Here is a 16,938-nt window from a genome sequence, read left to right on the forward strand (position 1 = left end):
CACGAGCAGGCAGAGCCCGGGGAGCTGGGACGGAAACAGCTGGGGCGCAGCAGACCGTTGCCCAGGCCCAAGGAAACACCAGCCGGAACCGCCCAGCAGCGCCAGGCGCGCTTGGAAGCCCCGCCTCTTTATACGTCCGCATTCGCGTGGCCAATCGTCGCTCCGTTCTGTTTCCGGCGTCCGACACTGTATCTTAGATACGGGGGCGGGGCTGGCTCAGACCACACGAGGTTGAGGGGGGGGGGGTCGCTCTGCAAGCGGCTCGGGGTCTCCCGCTGCCGGACTCGTTCTCTCCCCTGAGGCCGGGGCCGGCCCTGGCCGCGGTGAGTTTCCTGGCGGTGGCGTCTGTCGTTCCGGAGCCCCGGGCACGCTCCGCCCCACCGGCTCCCCCGGCCCGCCGCGGTGGAGCGGCCCCTGGGTGGGGGCGGGGCTCGCGGATTTCGGTTGATGGCGGCAGCGCAGCAGCGTCTCGTTACTTCCCCGGCGTCAGGTACCCGGCGGCGCGCGGCGGGCTCGGGTCCCGGCAGGGCAGGGGGGCGCGCGCCGCGGGAGGCAGCCGGGGTCGGTCTGACTCTCCTCTCCCGGCCCGAGGGTCTCCGCTGCGGGCGCCACCCGGGCAGGACAGTTCCCGGCTGCAGGGGCTGAGGCGGGGCCCGGGAGAAATGTCCCGAGCGGCGGGGCTGCCACCGCCAGCCTGTGCGGGGCTCTGGGCTCGGCCGCCCATCCGTGAACGGCCGAGTCGGGCTTAGCAGGGAGAGGGCTCGGAGCAAATACATTAAAGTCAGTGGGACTGATGAGCTGTTTAAATAAGAGTCTGAGATCAGTTACTATTGAATACGTACGATCTGGTGGCACCCAAAGACCCGGGTCGGTGTTAGGGTCCTGGCTGATTAGCCCTGCCACCAACGGTTTACATGTGAACCCACTAACGGGGGAAAGGTGGGGGTGGGGGTGCAATACACAAGCCAATGAGTCTGGTGAAGAATTGGAACAGCTTTGTTAGTTGCATGTATTGGAAACTTTAAAAAACAAACTAGTTTGTTTTCCCTAACAATCCCTATGAAACCTCGCTCCTGGATCTCAACTCACCAGCATGAGACTGGGGAAACTCCCCTACCTGGTAAGGACTTTAAAGTCTTGAGTGTAGACCAGTGGTTTTCAGCCAGGGGTCCAGGCCCACTGGGGGTCTGCCAGATAGGGCTAGCTTTAGACTCACTGGGGCCCAGGGCAGAAAGGCGATGTCCCACTGCCTCGGTCTGAAGCCCAGGACCCTGAACCTTGTCACTCAGGGTTGAAGCTGAAGCCTGAGCAATGTAGCTTTGTGGGGGCTCCCTGTAGTGTGGGACCCCAGGCTACTGCCCCATTTGCTACCCCCTGACATTGGCCTTGGCTTTTATATGCAGAAAAACAGTTGTTGTGGCACAGGTGGGCTATGGAGTTTTTATAGCATATTGAGGGGGCCTCAGAAAGTCTACACCAGGTATTCTCAGCCTTTTTCTGTTAGCCAGACTTTTTCTGACCAGCATGTGCTGCCTCTGTGGGGTATGAATCTTGCCCTCCAGATGTTCCACTTAGATTATTTTTAACTGTTGCTAGAGAAGAAGCTCCTCCACAGGAGCCGAGTCAGGATGGCTGCGAGTTGAGCCCTTCTGGATGCAAGCACATCTCATTAGGTATCTTAGTGTCCTAATCCTGTCTTCAAATCAGATCTGTTATTTTGGGTGTTTCTGTATGCTTTTCTTTGCTGCTTTAACAGAGATAATTTTGATGCCAAGCTGAAAGAGTACCACAAATCCTACAGTGCCATTCTTCAGACATTCCTTTAATTCTATATGGGCAGTTTGTTTGACTGCTTGATGTGGCCTCTTGTGTCAAGGCCAATGCATGTGCCCCAGAGTTGGCACTGTTGAAGCAAGAATTTCTGGCCCTGACAGTGCCCCTCCCCATCTATGTTAGAGGCTATGATGCAGCTATTGCTGCTCTTTGGATTCAGATGAGCTAGAACATGTATCTCTTGCCAAATACACCTGTTACTGAGGAATACTAGTATTGATTCCACAGGCGAGGACTCTAATTTTGGCCAGTTTTTCTGCAGAAGCTGTTGAAGAAAAACAGATCTTCAGCTAGCCCAATAATCTACAAAGGCCTTAGAGTTACCTGGGCCAGGAACCTTTCACCAATAGTATTGCTGTTTCCTTGCACCTTATTTTGGACTATCTGGTTAAGATGTGGCAGATCCCTCATACAACTGCTTCATTCTCTCAGATGGTTGAGGAAAAATTATTTTCCCTGAAGATGTTGCTGGCTATGTCTCACACCCTGCTCATGAGAGCTTCTTGCTAGAGAGAAGACCCACCACTTTTATAGTACTGGGATGGGAATGGGGGCAAAATCATGAGCTGCAGAACTGGGATTCTTCTTTGTGGCTACAACCTTTGAAGCTGTGGACCACTATGACTTCATGGCAAGGGTCAGTTAGACCTTTGGAGAAAAAGTCCTACATTCTGGTCAGTTGTGTTCCCAAACAGAAACTCCAGGAACTTAAGAATCTTATGCATGAGGCTGCAGATCTGGAATGCGAAAACTGAGTAGCCTCCTTTGATGTAAGTAATATGAGGTGAGAGCCAGTGCCTCTGATACATACCTATAGGTCTGTTTGATTGCACTTTCATGTGAAGTCTGATTCTTGCAACTATCTCACCTTTTATATTGTAGGATATTAATGTGATCTGATGAAAGCTCCTTTTGAAATACTAAATTCCTGTGAGCTTAAGATTCTTACATGGAAAGTCTTTTTTTTTTTCCTGGTGGCAGGAATTTCAGCTTGTGAAGTGAGTGAATTTTAGGCCGTAATGACTCAACCACTGCATTTAAAGTTTTATTTGTCCAAGTTTTGTCCTAAGGGTACAAACTTTAATAAGCCTATCATCCTTCCACTGTTCTCATGCTTGCAGCTCCTTTCCCAGGACCTTGAAGTCAGGTGGTCTTTGGGGCAGACTAAAGCAATTTAAAAGAAAGTTAAGTGGATTTTTCTAGTAATTACCAGGAGGACTGTCTAAATCGTGTCTGAGTGCATATTTTTTATCATGACATAGCTGGCCTGAAACAGGAAGACGTCAAGGTTCAGTTGATGAGAGAAAAGGCTGTCACCACTGCCTGTCCTAAACAATCTCCCTTCTGACAACTGCAAAGCAGCTTCCTCTATATATTTCTTCTCTCTATGCATGCACATAATATTGCTGCTTACATTCTGTGCCCAGGAGGGAATCCCATTTTGGAATTGATTCTCCAGAGTTTGTTTCCCAAGTAGAGGAGGCCAAAATCTCCTGTCACAAATAAGTTTTTATTTTGGGATGCCCCTCACTTGAAGTTGGCCTGAATGTGTGTCTCCCCTCCCCCATCCCACCTCATTTATGGCTTACATTTCCTACACAGGATAGTCTCTTGGGGTTTTTTTAAAGCAGTATTTTACTCCTCTTCTAAGAAACAAAATAAATCCCTGTTGTAGAGCTGATGCTTTCATAGTCTCAGACAGTGGACATCTAAGGCCAGGGAATGAGAATCTTCTCGGAAAGCTGTTTTCAGAGAAGCAGAACTACAAATCAGTATTTTCCCTTCATATGTTATAGTTATGATATTTCACTACCAGTTCTGTTTGAAATTCAAAGTAAAGGCTCACTCAGACCAAGAAAAAAATAGCTCCTATTACTTATGTGTTCAGATACAGAAAATAAATACACATTAAAAAAGTCTGCTTTGCTTCTTACTAAACATGGTGAATCACTTACATTCTTTCTGATGTACAAATGAGACTACATTTAGGATTACTAATAAATGGTAAATTTTTCTTTGAAAGTGACAATACTGTATTATCTAGATTTCTAAGTCAGAAAATGATAGAACTGATGGGGAAAAATAGAATTTAGTTTGTGGAATTGCCTTGAGTCTCAAAACACAAAACCAGTTCAGTTAGTAAATGTAACTTCCCATTATCTTTGTCTACAGTAGGGAATTTCAAGAAATTCCCACTCATAAGTGCTACCACTGGTTCTTAGCTGGTTTAACTGATGTGGTAAAAACATTGGAAGCTGTTGGGGTCCCTGTCTCCATTAGGGCTAGTGCCAGGGTAGATGAACTGGTAGTAGTAGTACCAAAATTCCCTAGTAATATCATGGCCATAGAGTACTTGTACGATGGGGCTTTGTAGATTAAGTTTTGTTTAGAATTTGCAGTTTGGAGTTTAATATTGTGACTCTTATATTATCCTATGTGTAAAATGTTGATTAGACTTTGTTGTGGGAGGTCTTGTTTATAAACTTTCTGTAATGTCAGTCAGTCATCATTGCTAATCACATGAATGGTACCTTTTTGTATTAAATGCCATATCTTAAGAATTAAGAAAATAATTACATATTTACATTGAAGAAATTTTTAAATTTTTCTTTCAAGGTGGTGTTTGTTAGTGATGAAAACAAGCCATTTCTTAATTTGTTGGCTGTAAAGCATCTTAAACATGGAGAACTTTATTTTATATGAAGAGATTGGAAGAGGAAGCAAGACAGTTGTTTATAAAGGAAGAAGAAAAGGCACTATTAATTTTGTTGCTATTCTTTGCACCGATAAATGCAAAAGAGCAGAAATAACCAACTGGGTAAGAATAATGTTTTACTATTTCTGTAGGGAAGTGTAGATACAAATTTTCCAGTAGCACAAATACAGACAAAAAGAATACCAGGTACTACTTCACATACAATAAATTTCACAATTTATACTTGTTGGTCAAAGCCCAAGTGAGATAATGGACCAATGTCTGTTTGTGGAAGGTAGAGGCTTTCTAGCTAGACAGAGCTCTTCTTCAGGTCTGTGGAGCTTAGAGTGACCAGATGTCCTGATTTTATAGGGACAGTCTTGATATTTGGGGCTTTGTCTTATGTAGGCACCTATTACCCCTCACTCCCATCCGGATTTTTTTTTCACACTTGCTGTCTGGTCACCCTACTGGAGCTCAAAAGCATGTACATTCCACCAACAGAAGTTGGTCCAATAAAAGACATTACCTTACCTACCTTGTTTGTGTCAGTTTATAGTGATGTTTTAAGCTTTTAGATTCCAAATTCCCTTGTCTTAAATGGGTTTTCTTTGTAGATGTGCAGTCATGGATTCTGCCTAAAGCCCCTTCCTTAATTTCAGTCCTTTTTTAGCACAGATGTAAACACATCTGCTCATAAGAGGTTAACTTTGTGCTGGTCATAGAAGCTGTCATAAATGTAGTGATTGGTTTTACTTTGTTACTGCAGTGTTCACTGGGAAAATACAAGTCAATTGAAGTACCAGCCTCCTCCTGTCCCATATGTACATTTCTCTTATTGTTTCAACAATCAGCACTTACTGAGTCACTAGGTAGCTATATCCTTGGTTAAAGATCAGTGTTTCTCAAACTGGGGTCGCTGCTTGTGTAGGGAAAGCCCTTGGTGGGCCGGGCTGGTTTATTTACCTGCCCCATCTGCAGGTCCAGCCAATCATGGCTACCACTGGCTGTGGTTCGCTGCTCCAGGCCAATGGGAGTTGCTGGAAACGGCGCAGGCCGAGGGACTTACTGGCCACAGCTTCCAGCAGCCCCCTGCAGCGGTGAAGTGTGGCCAGTGGGAGCCGCGATCGGCCAGACCTGCAGACAGGGCAGGTAAACAAACTGTCTCGTCCCATCAGGGGCTTTCCCTACACAAGCGGCGACCCCAGTTGGAGAAACACTGTTAAAGATGCTCAGAATATTTTGTTACTTTTTGTATTGAGCATATCCAGCAATTCTACCAGAAACTACACTAGACATTGCACATTTAGGCTCTTTTTTGAGGGAATGGAGAAACTTCTGCCATTTTCCCTCCTCTCCCTCAAAGCTGTGAAATGCACTTTATTGGCATTAACCCATCTTTCAACATAAATATAGCTCCTGGGCACCTCTCAATGATATTTGGTTGGCCAGAGGGGATTACTCAAGAATGATGGAAAACTCTCCTTCTCCAGGACTCACTGTACCTGCTTCTTTCACACTTCCATCTCTCACTGGCACAGAAACTAGGGATGTAACTTTGACCCTGAACTCTGATCTACAACATAGGAGTGTTTTCTTCTGTCACTAGATAGCTATGGTGGCCATCTTTATTAAACTGTTTTTTTGTTAACCAGTTGAACTAGTTTGAGGAAAATTGACTGTACTTCTGAACACAGGGAAGTTGGGGGAGGCCTGTGCCAAAAGGTATCTTCCCTCTATATTTTTGATTGTATGATTTGAGTAGGAATGTGACCTCTTAAAAATTTGGTGGCATTTGAAAAGCTAGCAATATAGGGAGAAAGGAATCTAGAATTACTTTGTATTGCATTTCCCCCCCGCCCCCAAAACACTAATATCTGAATGCAGCTCTCCAAATAAAATATACAAATATTCTGTTACAGGTTCGTCTTACACATGAAATTAGACATAAGAACATAGTAACGTTTCATGAGTGGTATGAAACAAGCAACCATCTCTGGCTTGTAGTGGAGTTATGCACAGGTAAGAGATGCTAACTACCGTAAGTAAAATATGTGAAATGGGAATTTTACATCATAAATTTATAACAATTTTTTTTATCCAAAATGTAAAACGTAACTTTTTCCTGACAATCTATTTAAAACAAATGAAAGATCAGAAACTTTAGTAGAAAGTTAGCATATAGATATAATTAAAAACTGGATTCCTAGAAAAATGCCTCAAGTCGTATTCTTTTTCACTTCAATATGTGTTTCAAGAGTTAATTGATATGGATTTAAACTGCTTGGTAGGTGATGCTACTGCTGTAACTTGCAGATCAATACTATGAATTCTTGAAGGGGATGAACAGATACAAGTTGTTCAAGGAAAAGTTAGGTTTCTATCTGCTTTTTGGTACTTTCCTAAATATTTTATGCAGAATTAAAAGAATAGAAAATATGCCAATAAACCTAAAACATAAATTTGACCAGATGGAAGATATTGCTTCATTTTCCTTTTTCTAAATCTAAAGGGGAGTCTGCAGGATCATGTTAGATGAATTAAGCCGTCTCTTCCAGTTGACTTGAAACATCCTCTCTTGTATGTTAAGACACTGATTTGGGAGCTGAGGGAACCCGAGGACTGCCCTATACTTTTTGAACTGGGTGATTCTTTGGTCTGTACTAGGTTATCTCCATGTTATCAAAAAAGGTTTATGGAAGGGCTTTATCCAGTTGTTATGACTTGTATGGTTTGAACTCTAGGATAGCATTATTTCCCATGTTTGAGAGAAATAAGTGGGCAAGATACTGAGGTCAAACTTTGAAATTTGGATGCCTAAAATTGGCTTCCCAATTAGGTCCCTAAATAAAAGAAACTTTCTGTTCCTGAAGTGCTATAAAGCTTCAAATGCCACTGAAAATGGGAGCTGCAGATTCTCAACACCTCTGACAAAACCAGGCCACTTGTAATCAAGTGTATGATTATGGAGTGGGGTGACTAACTTTATACACCTAAGCTTGAAAACTTTGGCATATTTTTCTAGTCTAATTTGTTGGCAAATGTTAACTCTTGAACAGGCAGCCTTTTGTTAAATATAGAGAGTATTAATCATTCCTTACCTAGCAATCTACTCAGTTTCTACTAAGGCTTACCATATTTTTAAATAGAACAAGCTTAGGTCCTTCATTAAATTTGTTCAGGTTTGAAAATTTCTTTTGAAGTGTGGAAAATGGATTCCATTTTGAATATCCAACATATCTCTCTTGTAACAACATGACTGAGTATTTTTTTCTTGATCAGATCCAGTATAAATTTTGTTGTGCCTCTTCCCCCCGCCCCCAATATTTTTCTCTGCATTTTCGGCCCTATCAAGTTGGACTATTTTATATACAGTCTTCTAAAATAGATAAAGTGGTTAAAACAGGAGCGTAAGAATTTGGTACTGTGATTTAATGAGTTTCTGGGATTACTGAGTTTTTTGAAGGAATGTATCAATTATTAAAACAGAACAAAAATTTATAAAGGAAATCACTGTAAGGTTCAGGAATCTGGGCAATAATGCAAAGATAGTTCTCATACTCTTCCTTTTATCATCTGGAGGAAATGGTTGAGCAGATATTGGCTACTATTAATCAACATCCAGATACTTCAGTGGGTTCAACGTTGATGTAAAATAGGTTTCACTTATGTTAAATATTTTCTGTCATAAAAGTACAGAAGTAAATCTTTTAAAAAACACTAACATACTAGAAAGGTGCCCTGATACTGGAAGAATTTTTTAGACTGGAGTGAATTGTTTGCTTACAAGGTTGTGTATTGTAGATGGTACTTGTAGCACCACCTTTTATTAAAGTTGTCTGACAGTTCAGACCTTGTTTTCAGTAATTTTGCCAACTTATAACTGTTTGGGCTGAAATTTCCTATCGTGTATGTCTGCCTCATGTTAAATTTTCTTGGGAAAATTCAGCCAAAATATATGTATGTGTCCAAGGATGAGGCTAGGGGAAAATACATTATTTTTACATACGTACATGTATGTATGTATTGCAACCTTTTATTTGAAAAGGTCTAATGCCCCCATGCGTTAGAGCAAGGCCTTGAAATTTGGTGGGGGGTGGCCTTTGTATCAAGGATATGCCTATTGCTGCCCCTGTAGAAATCCTCCCAAATTTGGCCAAGTTAAAAGCTTTTGAAAAATGGTAATTTGTACATGCTCAGTAGAGACTTTTTTTTTTTTCAATTTTAGCAGCTAAATTCTCTGAAGAATCTGTCCTCATGGACCCACGTTCCAGCCCAGGGCTGAAGAGGACAGTAACAGAGCCTTCAGAAGGCCAGGTGGTCTAGCAGGTAGTGTACTCAGTATTGCCTTTCAGTGGGAAGGCCTTTAAGTCCAGTTCCTCATCTGAGGATGGATTTAGCTTCACCTCAGGTTGCAATGTCCTTGCCCTTTTATCAAAGGGGGAGTGAGATTGGAATGTGGCTTATGCCTCTCCTGCAGCAGGGGCAGGGCCCGGACTCCCCAATCAAGTGTCCGGTGCCTTACAGTGCCCTTGAAATGACCCTTCCTGGGTCCGCTTTCTACTATCTGTCTCTCATGGCTCCAAGTCTAATCTAAGGTACCAAAAGAAAAGACAGCTAAACCTTTAGCCCCAACTGGTCTCGGCATGAAGTCCTATTCATCACAAGGAGACTTCTTCAGCACCCATGTCCAGGATCCCTTAGGGTAGGTCTGTTTTCCTCTCCTTGACTGAACTGGGTAGCTTTCTTTTAAGCTTCCTTTCCAGTTGGAGCATGCTCTGGAGGCATAGGTGCCGACTCTGTGGGTGCTCCAGCCCTGGAGCACCCACAGAAAAAAATTAGCGGGTGCTTAGCATCCACCGGCAATCAAGCTCCCCACCCGCGGGTGGCCTTGCCGATCAACTCCTCCCCCTCCCTCCCAGCACCTCCTGCCCACCACAGATCAGGTATTCCATGGCGTGCAGGAGGCGCTGGGAGGGAGGTGGAGGAGCGGGGACAGATGTGCTTGGGGGAGAGTGGAACTGGGTGGGAAGGGGCGTACCTTGGGGGAAGGGATGGGGTGGGGGCCAGGCTTGGGGCAGGAAGAGGCAGGGTTGGGGGCAGGGGTGGAGTGAGGACAGGGCCTGGGGCTGAGTGGTGGTTGAGCACTCCTAGGGAAAATTGGAAGCTGGCACCTGTATCTGGAAGAGTGGGGCTATGTGGGCTTTATCTCTTTCAGGCCCAATATGAGGTTTGTATAACTCAGTGGTTCTCAACATACTACACATTATGGACCGCCTATGCGGCCCACAATGCGTAACCTGGGCCACAGGCAGCTGGGATGCAGCCACAATGCGTAACCTGGGCCACAGGCAGCTGGGAACCTGTGACCCTGTGCACACAGCTGAGCTGGGCTGCAGCTGTGTGTTAACTGGGCCACATGCGGCCCGCAGGCTGAACTGGGATCCTGTGGGGAAGAAATATCATGTGATCATGTAATTAAAGACTGTATCATAATTAAGGCAGCCCCTGGGCCAGCAGCAGTTTGAATGTGGGAGGGAGTTCAGAGTTGGGGCAGGAGAAACGGGGGATGCAGGTGGCGTTTACCTGAGGGCGGGGGGAGGCCAGGGGGTGAAAGTAACATGAGACTTACCAGTACGGGGGCCTGGCCCCGGGCCCCTGGGAGGAGTGAGGCCTTGTGTGGAAGGGGCAGGGCTCAGGGGTAGGCCTCCCCCAGCAAGCCCTTCCACGCTGCCCAGCCTGCACTGCCCGGGGCTCTGGCTGCTGCTCAGCAGTGGCTGGGAGTGCCAGGCCCTTTCAAATCACTGGGACCCCAGGGCAGCTCCCTTTTTGGCCCCGGCCATCGGCTGCTTACAGACTCATACCAGTGGCCACTTCTTACCGGTATGCTGCACTGGCCCACTTTCACCTCTCGGGGAGGCTCCCGGGAAGCAGCCAGCATAACACTGCAACTCCTGACCTAGGCTGAGGGGGCTCTGCATGCTGTACCCACTTGCAGGCACCGCCCCCGCAGCACCCCTTGGCTGCGGTTCTCAGCCAATGAGAGCTACGGAAACGGAGCTCGGCTGGGGCAGTGCGTGGATCCCCACTGACCTTCTCCTCCCCCTAGGAGCTGCAGAGACATGCTGAGCCGGGTAGGGAGACTACCAGCCCTGCCAACTCCCCTTCTCCTCCTCCCCCCGCCCAGCAGGAGTCCTGGACCATGCCCTCAGCCCCACGGTGCCTCCAGACCGTGCTCCCTCCGCGCACCCGGGGGCCCCGGCCCAAGTTACGGGTAAATAGTACAAGTCATGGACAGGTCACGGGCTGTGAATTTTTGTTTACTGCCTGTGAGCTGTCCATGACTTTTAGTAAAAATACCTGTGACTAAAACTTAACCTTAGTCATAATGTATATGCAGAAGGGGGCTGAAATAAGGTTAATTCTAGTACTTCCAAACTTTTCAGTGCTTGACTGCAATCTTATTGTGCATTTAACATAACTTTTTGTGTATGGTTTAGATGTATTGTGGCAGAGCTCTGACCTTGCTCCCGTGGGTCCTGTGCTTCTAGGTGGTTTATGCTAGCCTCAATGGCTCACTGTAACCCTCCACGTAGCCCTTCTCTCTTTAGGGCCAGGGTTACAGTCTACAGAGCCCTTTTCATCATAGGCTGCAAGGAGGTTGGTGAGAGAACTCCCACAGTCTCTGTTCAGCCTCCTGTCCTGACAGGGACCTGACTTCCCCTTCCAGGAGATGTTCCTGTAGTGGTGGGTTGGGGGGAACCCTCTACTCCGGGTTCCAGCCCAGGGACCCTAATGGTAGCAGTTGTTGGCAGCCAACCTTTCACTGCCAGAGTTGCTATATTTCCCTGGGCCACTTCCCCACAGCTCTCCTGCTTCTCCCTTCTTCACCCTTACCTTAGGGCTCCTTTAACGATGGTTTGAGGGTGTCTTCAGTAACCAGGCCTTCAGCTGCACTTCCTCTTCCCTGGCTCTCCTCTGCCTGACTGGAGTGAGCCCTTTTTATGGTATCAACAGGGCCTTAGAGTCAGGTGGTTACATTAACTGAATGGCCTCACCTGACTCTTTACAGCTTAATTAGAGCCAGGTGTTCTCATTAGCCTGGAGCAGCCCCTGCTCTGGTCAGTCAGGGAACAGAAAACTGTTTATCCAGTGGCCAGTATATCTGCCTTCTGCTATTCTGCTGTACCCAGCTGGCCTGGGTCTATCACAGTATGTAGTTTTGAAAGCATAAAATTAATAGTAGAAAGTAAATTACGCTCCACTCCTGTAAACATTTGCTCAGTGTTTAACTTAATGCATGTAAGTGGTCCCATTGAAGCCAGTGGAACTACTTGCTGTGTGTAAAGTTAAGCACATGCATATTTCTTTGTAGCACTGGAACTTTAAAATGTATCCATTACTTCAGACCTCTCATGTACTGACTTCTAATTGGAAGTCAGAAATAGGCAAATTTTGCTGCTTTTAGTAGACTATTGCAATGCAGTTGATTAAAAAAAATTCTTCAAATTTCTGGCAAACAATACACTGTTGTTGGCCTCATAAAAGAGGTAAAGTACGCTCGCATGCCAAGAAGTGGGGTTTTTTTGGGGTTTTTTTCTGGATAGGTTTGGTGCACATTGGCAGGGCAGTGTAGTAAGCTTGCACTACTGCTACCTGTACTGAATCTATTCGGTGGATAGAAGATTTCATTCTTCAATGCTTCTAATCCAACTTCTTTCATGGTATTAAAGTTCACGCAAGGAATTGTAGAGTGGGGGAGGTAAAAGAAAAGAACTGAATCCACTCATTTCATTTCTCTGATTCTGATTCTCTTCAAATTCTTTACAAGGGATCCCTTGCCTCTGGAGATAGACTAGAGTACTTTAGCACTTCAGGAAAGTGCTCAGATCTTGAGCCCTATTTCATCTCGCACATTGCTGCAAGGGTTCCAAAGCTGTAGATACACTAACATTAATTCTTCTTAGAATAGATGCAGCTGTGTATTCCACTTAGGTGTGTGCATGCCCATACCTAAGTGGAATACATTTCTGCATCACATCTTGAAGAACCAGTTATTAGTAAGTAACCATTTCTTACTGATTGTACAATGTAACTTTTTGAAGTTACTGTTCTCTAGACAGTTATACTAAAAAAAAATTATATAAAGCTGATATCTCTGTAGTTTTAGAAGAATTCACAGGAAGACATTCTACTTCTGAAGTATTAGAGGAGATGTCATAGAACAGATTTTTTTATTTTAATAAAGAATTAATAAAAATATGGCCATAGGTAGAATATAAACAGTTAAAAGCCATCTTGATTTCTGAAGAAGAGCTTTCTTGTAACATTCTAATTACCACCTCCACCCCCCAAAAAAAGGCAAGCCAAAAACCCAGTATAATGTTAACCTTCTTTTATGGTCATTACCATAAGAAGTTCATTGTGTGGTATAACTAAACAAATCCATTTGTTCATGAAAACTATAAACTGAATTGTTTGGTCTGTCACTTTTCAGTAATGTTGATCTAGAGAAAGATAAAGATTATTATATAAAAGGTGAAGTCTGATATAAATCATGCTACATAGATGTATGCAGTTATAGTTTCGTTTGAGTACTAAAATATGTAAATTCAGTAGAGACTAAATTAATTTCACACTCTCTGCCTTCATAAAATAGGAACTCGTTGACAGAAGGGGTCATTATTGATGATAGTGGTGAACTCTTTTCAGTTTGTGATCTATATGGACAAATTAGATGACATGGGTCTTATTTTCAAAATTTGCCCATGTTTCAGTGATTAGGTATAGAGGATGTACAGTGAGCATATGAGAATGACATTTCCATGCCTTAATTTTTCCAGAGGTCAAAAACAACTGGGTGAAGTAGTCCTTTAGTGCTGACAAGTAATAGGTTATTTTTATATACATTTTTAAACTTGTGGCTGTTGGAGAGTCACAAAGCAATTGAAGATAGGCAAACTTTTTTTTTGTTTTCAATTGATTTGTATTTTCCTTTTAACTTTTAACTTTTTTCTTTTAAGAGGCTGTAATATCACAGTAGGCTATTGGTCTAGCCTTTTCTTGATGTACAACCGTCATAAGGGATTCTGTGTGAATACATTTCAGGTGGCTCACTAGAAATGGTTATTGCGCAAGATGAACATCTACCTGAAGATGTGGTGAGAGAATTTGGTATTGATTTGGTTACTGGATTACATCACATTCATGACCTTGGAATTATCTTCTGTGAACTCACACCTGGAAAGGTAATGAGTAACATTAGTTAAATGGGTATCTTATATTATGTCAAAGATATCATTAAAATTTCAGAAATTATTATTTGTATTATGCTAATGTCCAGAGGCCCTACTCAAGGTTGGAGGCCAGGTGTTGTGTGTTGTGCATGAACATAGTAAGAGACAAGTGTATGTCCTGAATACCTTACAGTCTAATTAGTTTATTTTTTTTATGTCTGCTGTATCACTCTGCAGCTGAGAATGAGTGTCTGAGAGTATAGTATCTGCTTCCATGCTGCAGCATAAAAAGATGAGTCAATAAAGGATTTTCAGTATTCATTTAGGAGTTTGTTTTTATAGCTTTGCATCATTCTGTCATAGCCTGTCTACACTAGGAAACCACATATTTCTTAGTTTCTTGGTAATCATGACAAAATATTTTAAAACTTAAAATGTGTCTCAGAATCCAGGGCCAGCACCAGCCCAGCAAGCCAGTGCTTGAGGCGGCTAAGGGGAAAGGGCGGCACGTTGGGCTCTTCAGTGGCAGGTCCCTCGATCGCTTTCAGAGGGAAGGACCTGCTGCCAAATTAGAATGCGGCGCAGTGGAGCTGCTGCCGATCGTGGCTTTTTTTTTTTTTTTTTTCCCCCTGCTGCTTGGGGTGGCAAAAACCCTGGAGCTGGCCCTATCAGAATCTGGTTGCTAGGTGGATAGTCATAGAATATCAGGGTTGGAAGGGACATCAGGAGGTCTCTAGTCCAACCCCCTGCTCAAATCAGTACCAGTCCCCAGACAGATATTTGCCCCAAATCCCTAAATAGCCCCCTCAAGGATTCAACTCACAGCCCTGGGTTTAGCAGGCCAATGCTCAAACCACTGAGCTATCCCTCCCCCCCCTTAAATGTTAAATATTTTAACCACTAGTCTAACAAACTTTAATATGCACACATGTTGAAAGATGCATCACTTTTTATCTTTGCTGCAGAGTAATGTAGATGGTAATTACTCCTTTGAACACGCAGTCCAATTCAAAGTAGCCATCCTTATTTTCAGAGTCCTGCATAGAATTGGTCTTGGCTATTGTGGTATTGGCTATTGCCTCTTTCTGTGTAACCACAACCTCCCATGACAGCTATGTTCCACTGAAACAATGTAGCTGTTGACCAGAGGAGACTAATGACTTCAGGAGATGGAACCTTCACAGGAGCTGGAACAAGGCTTTGGAACTCACCACCAGATTAAATGAGAATGATTCCTAAGTTTGCTGCATGCAGAGCAAATGCAAAACCTCTTTTTCCATGCTTTTCCAAAATATCATCTTCATCGTCCCAGGCTCATTTAAAACAAAGAAACAATCTTCCTAGATCTGTCTAAAGTAAAAAAGCCACCTTTTGATGGCTATGAAAAAAGGAGGCCATTGTAGGTTTTCCCCCCCCCCACAACTCATGGGAGGCATTCAGCTGATTACTGTGATGAGGGCCTGTGATGGGTTGGGACTCACCAGCGTGGCACCTCCTGCTGGTTGTCTTGGGAATTAGCTCTTCCAGCCTGGAGCGCCCTCTGTAGGCCGGTGTCTTGCCTGCCGCTGGCCCCATGTCCCTCCCAGACCCCAGTGCCCTTTACATCAGGGTTCTGCCCCAGCAGTAACCCACAATCTGGGTCTCCCCACCCACCGGAACCTCTATCCCCACCTGCCTCAGTGGCTACTGCCAGTCCCCGTCTAGCCCCCGCTCACTGGGGCTGACTGAAGTCTGTAAACCACTTATCTTCTGCAAGGGGGGTTGGACCTGCTGCCTTTGCCTATGTCTGGGCTGCCCCTCTGCAGCCCCAGTACCCTTTTTGGCCTTTTAGCAGGGCCTGCAGGCTGGAGCTCCCCAGCTCCCTCTGCTCTTCCCCAGCACTGCTGTACCTCAGGTACCCTTCTCAGCTCCCAGGCAGCCTGGTCGTTTGTTTGTTTGTTTGTTTGTCTCTCTCTCTCTCTGGCTCACAGCCTTTTTATAGGTGAGCTGTGGCCTGATTGGGGTGTGGCCCCAGCTGTGGCTCCTTCCTCAATCAGCCTAGCCTTTTTCAGAGTCATAGCCCTCTCCAGGGCTGCTTTTAACCCTGTTTTAACCCCTGGGACTTGATCAAAACTGCAATCTTAGGGTGGACTAGAAAATTCAGCTTCTTGAAACAGTCCTTATATTTAAAAGAAACAACTTGGTGTTCACTTTTGTTTACCTCTGTAGATACTTCTGGAAGGGCCTGGCACGCTGAAGTTCAATAATTTTTGCCTGGCTAAAGCAGAGGGTGAAAATTTGGAAGAATTTTTTGCTTTAATTGGATCAGAGGAAGGAGAAGGTGATGGCTGTGAAAGCACTCCACAAAGAAACTTGAAAAACAGACTTAAAGGTACAGCATATAGTATATGTTTTATCCAGTCAAAATTAACTAAACTCAGTGAGGCATAATGAAATGTTTTAAAAAATGTTTTGATTTTAAATCAGGTTGAGAGGTTGGGGTCTTATTTTCTCTGCCATAAACTTAAAATAGTGGTCTTTTGTAACTATTCTTTTTGTGGATGCAGGAATTAAGAATTTTTTTTTCTTTTTTTAGAAAAATCAAGCAAAAACCCTCTACATTAGTAATAGAACTAAACAAAATAAAACGTTTTGACAGTGTCTATGACAATGTAATGGGAATCATTATGGGAATTTGCATATGGTACAAATCACAAAACAAGCTACACTACCTGTTATGAAAATCAGAGCACATAAAATGTAATTGTGAAAGGCAGTTGTTAAATAAGGGTATGTCTACACTACAAGACTATTTCGAATCAACTTAATTCGAATTTGTGGAATCGACCTTATGAAGTCGAAGTTGTGTATCCACACTAAATACACTAGTTCGACTGTGTGAGTCCACAGTAACGGGGCCAGTGTCGACTTTGGAAGCGGTGCACTGTGGGAAGCTATCCCACAGTTCCCGCACTCCCCGCTGCCCATTGGAATCCTGGGATTTCCCCCCCAATGCATGCTGGGGGGAAAAATGTGTCGAGGGTGGTTTTGGGTAACTGTCATCATTGAACCGTCAATCACTCCCTCCCTCCCTCCCTCCCTCCCTGAAAGCGCCTGCGGGCAATCTGTTCGTGCACTTTTCTGCTCAGTGACAGCGCGGGCGCCACAGCACTTTGAGCACGGATCCCGCTGCAG

The 16,938-nt window shown here is 44.4% G+C and overlaps 1 protein-coding gene across 8 annotated transcripts in view; it reads left to right on the forward strand.

The window, feature by feature from the left end:
* The first annotated feature begins 243 nt into the window (after positions 1 to 243).
* Positions 244 to 16,938, forward strand: part of ULK4 (unc-51 like kinase 4) — a 448,425-nt gene continuing 431,730 nt past the window's right edge. For 3 of the 8 annotated variants that reach the window (XM_045007197.1, XM_045007203.1, XR_006577282.1), the window contains exons 1-5: positions 244 to 490; positions 4,450 to 4,651; positions 6,451 to 6,550; positions 13,637 to 13,776; positions 15,973 to 16,135. In XM_045007197.1, the coding sequence (XP_044863132.1) occupies positions 4,514 to 4,651; positions 6,451 to 6,550; positions 13,637 to 13,776; positions 15,973 to 16,135 (541 nt within the window). In that variant the 5' untranslated portion in view covers positions 244 to 490; positions 4,450 to 4,513. Of the gene's footprint in view, positions 491 to 733; positions 781 to 2,080; positions 2,191 to 2,269; positions 2,618 to 2,813; positions 2,832 to 4,449; positions 4,652 to 6,450; positions 6,551 to 13,636; positions 13,777 to 15,972; positions 16,136 to 16,938 lie in introns of those variants that run through there. The other 5 variants (XM_045007198.1, XM_045007199.1, XM_045007201.1 and 2 more) reach the window with 5 other exon arrangements.

Source organism: Mauremys mutica, chromosome 2 (genome assembly GCF_020497125.1).
Source record: "Mauremys mutica isolate MM-2020 ecotype Southern chromosome 2, ASM2049712v1, whole genome shotgun sequence".
In the NCBI taxonomy this organism is placed as follows: domain Eukaryota; kingdom Metazoa; phylum Chordata; order Testudines; family Geoemydidae; genus Mauremys; species Mauremys mutica.